The sequence below is a fragment of the Aphidius gifuensis genome, linkage group LG1 (assembly GCF_014905175.1).
Source record: "Aphidius gifuensis isolate YNYX2018 linkage group LG1, ASM1490517v1, whole genome shotgun sequence".
Taxonomy (NCBI): domain Eukaryota; kingdom Metazoa; phylum Arthropoda; class Insecta; order Hymenoptera; family Braconidae; genus Aphidius; species Aphidius gifuensis.
Window position 1 is genome coordinate 27,674,284 of NC_057788.1, and position 8,520 is coordinate 27,682,803.

Sequence of the window (8,520 nt, forward strand, 5' to 3'; positions counted from 1 at the left end):
TAGAGCAGAAGCGGATTTGAGGGATAAAATGGAAGGATGTAAAACTGTTGGGTATGAGAAGAAATGCGAGCAACACCCCAACGGTCCGAGTGCAAACTGGGGCGTAGTAGAATCGATATCTGTACACTCTTTCTCAATTTCATTGCTGCAAACTTACAAAAATGAAAATATATTTTCAATTAAACAAATATGAATAATATAATTTTTTTTTTTAAATAAATAAATATATTTTAACAGTTAATAAAATTAATAATAATTCAAATAAACAATGAAATTAATTTTTTTTTTTTTTATGATTTTTAGTTGTTGATGATAAACAAAAAGAGAATGGTAAAATTTATTATGTATTTATTTGTGTTGTACTAAAATATCTTATCTCGAAAGTAGAATGAAAATGATTATTTCATAGCAAAATGAGAGAGTGAATATCCAGCAACATCTTGGTTGACATTTGGAACAATGTCAGAAACTTGAGTCTTTGGTAATCCATAGTTTGGTTCAACACTGTACTTCCCAAGGGCCATGTCAATAAGAGAAAATGGACATTCACCAAATATGACATCACATCTGGCACCCTTGTTACCCGAACGATGAGCTTGTGTATATGTATGATGTTCTTCTGGTTCATCTGACATCAAAACTCTTCTTAATGGTAAACTGTAATATTTCATAAATACATATATATCAAAATTAGCAAACGACAAATTAAATCAATCTACATTTATTAATTTCTATTTAATAAAATTATAAATGATAGAAATTTATAATTTATATATACCGATTGATAAATATACTACTTGATAAAAAAGAAATTCATTTTTTATTTTTTTTTCAACTTCCCTGGTTTATTGACTTTCATTATTTTTTTTTTTCTTTTTCCCTTCTTTTTTTAGAGATTAAAAACTTGACAAACAAAACGTTGTCACGAATCTAGAATTAAATCGACTCTTTATTTTACTCGTAAAGTGAAAGGATCAAATGTTTTTTTTTATTCTTTCTTTTCGTTTAACATTTTAGTATGTATATTTGTATATATACAATACATACATGCACGTTTCTACAATCGATCGACAATTCAAGACTGATTACTTTAGTATACAACTAGGGATTACTATTGAAATCGATTCTTGATCGTTGAGAGTATACAAAGAAGTCAAAGAATAATTTAGAAAAGAGAACTATCATGAATAGGCAAAGCTCTTTGAATCGCACCAATTTTTTTAACAGTTTGACGCCCAAAGCACACAATCACAGTTTTTTTTTATTTTTCTATTTTTTTGTTTTAAAATTGAACAAAGTTGCTGCGTTTGTTATTTCTCATGCCAAACAAGGTCTCATGATCAATTTTTTAAATATATTTATTTTACATTAAGACTTACGAAAATGCTATTCTCATCATTTCCTCGACAAGTGTATTTCCTTTTGGCATTAGACGTTGTGATGCTTCACAAAGTGCACGAAGAATACAGGATCTTCCATTGAAACCCATTCTAAAATAATAATAATAAATATTTAAATTATTTAACTAAATAATATAGTAGAATTTTAAATTTATTTAACATTAAATGCAAAGTATATTTTATTTTTTATCTTGTTATATTGTAAAAAAAAAACATTTCCAATATTTTTGAATATTTAAGTAGTATAATCGAGTTTTATCATCCATCTGTCGTGAAATAGTTATGAGATATTGGCAATTCAAAATAGGAGAATATATTTTTTCATTTATTATTATAAATTTGCAATTTTTTATCATAAAAATAATAAAAAATACAAAAAATATATTTATAGATTTTAATAGATAAAATTATGAATATTATAATTTTTGTTGTTAAAAAAAAAATAGCCAATTTTCATTGACTTGGTATTTTAGATGAATTTTTTAAATATAAAAAAAATATAAAATTTATACACTTTAGTAATTTATTTGAAGTTTAAAATAATTTTTTTTTCCATTAGTTTATTGATTTTTTTTTTTGTTTTATTTTTTTGCATATCAAAGTAAAAAAAAAAAAACGAGTTAGCAATGTAAAAAGATTTAAAACCAGTAAAGAAATAAAAGTGGTTTATATAAAAATAAAAAAAAATAAAACCATTGAAGGTTCTTCTTTGGAAGTTCTCATTAGTTTTCTGACCGTTCTCTAGAGTCAAGACTATTCCTCTTTTTGCAACTCCAATTTAAAGCACTATATATGTATATCTATGTATACCTAAAGCTCACTTTCTTGATAAATATTGGACGTTGCTTTTTCTCAAAGACGTCTCGCAAATCATGTGCTTCGAATTTTTCAGGATTTTATTTTATTTGAGCAAAAGAAATGCAAGATAGGTGCATTGAAGATTTGTGCTTTTTATTTCATTGAACACTTGCTTGTATATTGATGACTCAATACTATAAAAAAGACTTAAAAAATTCAAGCAAAAAATAAACTATATCACTAGTGAAGTGTAAAGTTTAAATTTATTTATCCATTAAATTTTTATATGAAATAAATTAAATCATTAATTATATAAACACTTGAAAAATTTATACAATATTTAAAATTTTTTTTTAAAATTCCATAAATTAAGTTAAATAAATTTTAAATTTTCCATCTAATTTACATTAAATATATCAACTTTTATTCAACAATTTTATGCAACTATAAAAAAAAAAAAAGCATTGACTAAAAAAATTTAAATTTTTTTTCAATTCAAAAAACTAAAAAATCTTTTGACAGTTATAAATTCAAATTTTTATTTTTCCATTCAATTCAATTTAAAAAAATTATATTTAATAATTGTACTTGATTAAAATTTTATGCTATAAAAATAATATAAAAAAAAAAAAAAATTTCAAATGGTCATTATAAATTATATGAGTGTTTTTCGGGTAATAATAATTCATGGAACATTTACAATGAGAATAACGACATATACTCGCTTATATTCATGCACTTTTGGATCATAAGTAGACTTAAAATTAATGTCAGGCATTTATTCGAATTCATATACGTTTTTGGTGTTATATACATATAAGTTTCTTGGTTTAGTTATATCACCTTCTTAACCACTTCTATTACTGGCATCAGTGTCGTTATACCCTTCATCCCTCAATCCTCCTCTTAGCCAACCCTTTATTCTTTTCTTATAACTATATATATTTTTTTTCTCAACTAACCATCGTTGCTTCAGTGGTAGAACCACACACCGAGACGTCGACAACTCGCGTTTATCGACTTTTTGTTCTATTTTCATGCGCGTTTTCAATTACCCGGACAACGGGATGACAGCCGACCGCTGTCGTCTCTTCCTTTTCTATTGTCGAGTTTACTGGGGTGGATAAAAAAAAAAAATAAAATAAAATATTAAAAAAATAATATAGAACAAAAAAATAATAATAATAACAACGAGAGCATTTCGATCTGTGAATAAAGGGCTGAATATATATATATATTTTTTTTTTATTTCAAAAAGAAAAAAAAAAAAATATAAATTATAATAGTCAAAGCTTTCACATCGTAATAATCAAAGTAGTTTTATTTATTTTTATTTTTTTCTTTTAGCTTTTTGAAATGGTGCTATGTAATAGGTACTTTAATAAAGAAAGTGTTGATAAAATTCAATAATAAAGCTGTGAGTCATTATTGTTGTTTAGATGTTGGAAATTCAGCTTAATGCCTATTTGGAGTTTATGATCTTTCTAAGATTTTATGACAATTTTTATTAGATGCAGCTGGAACACACATCAACCAGTATACACTTATTTTTATTGATATTTATAAAAAAATAAAATAAATTTAAAAATAAAACAAAATGATTTTTTGAAAAAAAAAAAAGACGATATTATTTATATTTTTTGTCGTAAATTGGTAGAAATGTTAGAAAACAGGGTTGGTCATAACATTGCTATAAACTTGGACAAGAATCTTGTTGGTTTTTATTACACATCTATATTTTCCTGCAGGTGTTGCAGTCTATGCTATCTCAAGTTTAGAGCCAACAGTATAACGCTTCACAAATTCAACTATTTTCCATGTTTTTTATTTTTTAATTATATTTTTCATCTTCTAATTTTACTATTTACTTTTTTTTTTTTTATTGCGCAATTTTTACGGTTTAATTGACACAACGAATGATTCGTGAAATTAAAATTTTTCAACTGTATAATATCATTTTTCATTATTATTTAATTTTAAAAATAAAATTTTATTTATTAAGTTTAAATAATTGAATTAAAAGAAAAGATGAATATTTTAAAAAATTAATACTATTGATTCGAAAAAGTCGAGAGATATGTCAAATATAAAATAATAAAATTTGATTTTAAATAAAAAAACTAAATTAATTAATAATTATATGGTTAATAATTTATGAGGATTAAATTTAGGCTAAATTTTTAACTCATGTATTTGAAATATATACATTAGTGCATTATTAAATTTCAAAATACCATAAAGCTGTAAAATGGAAAATAGATAATAGCAAAATAGAAAATACCTTACCAGTTAAAAGTTAATTTTGTTTTCAATCAAAATTTTGATATTTACAGTGATCAATTTACAATTTAATTATCGCAATTATTCAACAGATTATATCCAGAAATAAGTAAACAGAAATATTTTTTTTTTGTTAAAAATAAGCTTTGTATTAGATAAATACATTGTAAATTAATTCCTGTAAATACTGAAATAATTGATATGTCATATCATCTATAAACAATCATTAGAAGTTAATGAATCAATTAGGATTCTCATTACTAAACCTCATAATTATTTTTAAAACAATATCATGCAAATACCACAATTAATATAAAATAACAAGTAATTTAAAATTCAACTTACGCATTCATAATAACTTCAAGTTTATTATAAAGATCACGACGATGTCGACGTTTTATATAATCATTATTTGTTTTTTTATTATAGTAATATTGCTTACTATTATCATAATAATAATTTTTATCAACTTTATTCCAATTATCATACTTGAATAAATTTTTATTCATCAATTCATGATTAATTTTATCTTGATATTGATATTTACCAGATATTGGTTTAATTTTGTCTTTACGAAGTTGAAGAAATGGCTTTAGTTCAGCTTTTGTTTCATTTGGTAAATCATATGATATTCCCCAATTAACTCCTTCAGTAAAAATTGGATCTGCACTAAGTGTCTTCATAGTCATACACAAAGCAATCTAAAGAAAAAAAAAAAAACATAATTTATTAATATATTTTTGTCAATAAAAAACCAAGCAAAAAAATAATAAATTTTTCATAAAAATTACATTTTTTTTATTTATTTATTATTGATAAAAAAAATAGTTATATTATTATTATTATTTTTATTATTATTAATAATAGAAAAAAGGTTTTCATGAGTTAAATGGAAACTGTCTTGATGTAAGTTGAAACTAATTTTAAAAAGAAATCACTTACGGAAAAGCTTGACCCCTCTGGAAAAACTACATAACGTTTTCTTCTGGACAGTACTCTGTTTTCAGTATACACTTGGGATATTGTGGATAGTAGACAGTAGTACAAAATACATAGCGTCAATCCCCCGTGGCTCCTAGATATCCTTCTATATTGTGACTGAAGAAACACAATATATATGTAATTGAGTTGTACTATCTATTTTTTTATTTATTTATTAAAATTGATTTTTCTTTTTTTTTTCTTTTTTTTCATAAATATAATATGAAAGTAGTATTTATTAACTTGATTTATTGTAAACGATAAAAGTAATTTAATTATATTTTTACATTGATATTATTTGGGATAATTTTTAATCATACAAAGTTTTTGTTTTTATGATTTTTTTATTGGTGAATTATTGGCGATTAAATTTGTCTCAATTTAAATTAAATATTTATTGGATCTATTAGTTTTTAGTAATTAAACTTTTGTTTGTAAATAATGAGATTTTGTATTAACAATTTTTAATAAAAAATAAGATGAAAAATAAAGTTTTTGTATTAATTAATATTTTCATTAAAAATGTCAGATGTATTCCAATTAATTCACAAGAAAATTGAATTTTATATTATTCAAGTTTACAATTTTGTATTGTGCATTAGTCACTTTAAATGTAAATTCATGGAATAGATTATTGCAACACTTTGTATCTTAAATGAATTTAAATTTAATAAAAATAAGAACGATCAAATTCTTGAAAGGTAAAATTTATGGTGAGATTCTTCAGCTGTACATCAAGTATAATGTGTTTTCAATCTATTTTTTTTTTTATATATTTTTAGTAACATATATCACATATACGACTATTTTATTTTTTTCAAATTGGTCTGGATATTGTCAAATTCCTTTCTTGAAAAACATAGTGTCGTCACGTTACGTCTCGGTGAATCAAAGTAAAGCCTGTCATTTTTTTTATATTTTATTATTCCTCAAGCATTTTCAATTGAAGAGCGTTAAATTCTCATCGTCATTGGTAAAGAAAGAAGACGATACCAAAAACCAAAGAGACAAAAAAAAATACCAAATAAAAAATAGATAGAGAATTTTTTTTATTTTTTTACTAGATCAGAATAAAAAAGGGTTAACGATATATTTGAAAATTCAAATAGCTACTATAAGAAAATTCCTTTCTTGACAGAGACGTATTTTCAATCAATAAATATACCAAAAAAAAAAAAAAAAACTATTATTTTTATTTACCGCGTTTATCCATCTTTAAAAAATAAAAATAAAATTATTTTCTATAAAATTTTAATTTGTTTTATTAGATTATTAAAAAATTATATTATTAACATTTTTTTTCTATAATAAATTTGTATTTATTTATTTTAAAAAAGACTTATAAATATTTAAAAATTAAAATGCAATTTTTAATACACATCATTATATTATTTATGAGTTAATTAAAAATTTATTCCAGTTGAACGAAAAATAATTCACGGCTTACAAAATCCGTATATGTCAGTCACAATCCTTTAATTTTTTTCTATTTTTTTTTTTCATTTCCAATCACAATCTATAATAATCGACATTTTTAAAAGACGACTAGTATTTATAACCCGTTTATAGTGGTAACAAAAAATTGGCTTGTCGAAGCCAGTTAAAAATGGAAAAAAAAAAAATTGAATTATACTAGACTGATATTTATTACGCTCTATAACAAACGAATAGGCACAACAGTAGTATAACAAGAGAAAAAAAAGAAATTAAAAACAGTAATACAAAAAAAATATATAAATAAATAAAAAAAAAATGAAAAATAATAATAAAGACATTTTATTGTCACACTGGGCTGTCACCGATAGATGGAACTTCCTGCCACAAACGAAAGATCAATCTTTTGCTTCGTGGAAATATCTCGTAACTCACTTTAGTAAGCTTTTTAGGAAACAGGAAATTGTTAGTTCTCAAGTGAAACTGGAAGGAAAATGATCAATTGCCAGTGACTTGATACTCTTGACAGTTAAAAATTTTTTTTTTTTTCATTATTATTTGTTTTGTTACATTTTATTTATTTTACTCTTTTTTTTTTTATTGCTAGTGATTTATCCAATTTTTTTTTTTTATGTTTACTTGAACTTTAAGAGTACCCTAGCAACTCAATTAGTATTTCACTTTTTGTAAAAAAAATCATATTTAAATAAATATGAAAATATTAAATTTTAAAAACAAAATTGTTGAAATAAAAAAAAAAATTATTAAAAATTTAAATTTAATATAATTATGTGGATTAAAATTTTTTTAAATCAAATATTTATAGTCTCAAATGTTGGCACTTTCTTTATTCAGTATTCACGAATATCATAAAATTTTTTGATGATCACTTTGTCGAAATGAGTGTTACTGTGAAATACTAAAATCTACTTTTTGTCTTTATATTTACAGCTCTACGTATTTACTGTTAAAAAAAAAAAATAGCTATTGAAACTAAAAAAAAATACCATATATTTAAATTATTAAATAATTAATCATAAAAGTAATATCAATGTGTCACTTTTTTTTTTAAACTTGATGAACAACAAAAAACGAATTTTAATAGTAAAGAAAAATTGTGATTATGAATATGCATGGTTCACAGGGGTCCCTGAAGTTTCCAACAAAATTAAAAACGTGAAAAAATGATAAAAAAAAAAAAAAAAAATTAAACCAACTTACCATACTTGAAATTGAGTTCTCAAATTGTCTTTTCTTGTTGTGAATTTATGAGTATTTAAAATGATACTTTAAATTACAATTTTTATATTTTATTTTTTTTTTTTTTTTGAATATATGATAAAAGAAGAAGAAGAAAAAAAATGAAATTTTATGAATATGTTTTAACTCTGAGTAGTTGTTAAAGTTTGTGTTGTAAGGTTAACCCTGAGAAATGATATTGCCAGAGGCATTAACATCTCAACGTCCCTTCTCCTTCCACCAACATTCTCTCTGTTGTTTGGCGAATAATTAGCAGGTTCTTCGAGTTCGTTGAAATGTTGATTGTTGGTATACCGGTTCAACATAACATATCACATGGTAGTCTCAACAAACTACATTAAATTGTTCAAATCAATAATTAGTCTTA

The 8,520-nt window shown here is 23.1% G+C and overlaps 1 protein-coding gene across 1 annotated transcript; it reads right to left on the bottom strand.

Annotated features, from left to right (window-relative positions):
- Nucleotides 1-310: 310 nt before the first annotated feature.
- Nucleotides 311-8,296, bottom strand: LOC122859348. The gene is made up of 5 exons (XM_044162839.1): nt 8,115-8,296; nt 5,421-5,576; nt 4,824-5,179; nt 1,380-1,490; nt 311-657 (listed from the first exon to the last, which is right to left on the bottom strand). Exons 1-5 carry the CDS (start codon nt 8,115-8,117, stop codon nt 399-401), a joined length of 885 nt encoding a protein of 294 aa, XP_044018774.1. The 5' UTR covers nt 8,118-8,296; the 3' UTR covers nt 311-398.
- Nucleotides 8,297-8,520: the final 224 nt, after the last annotated feature.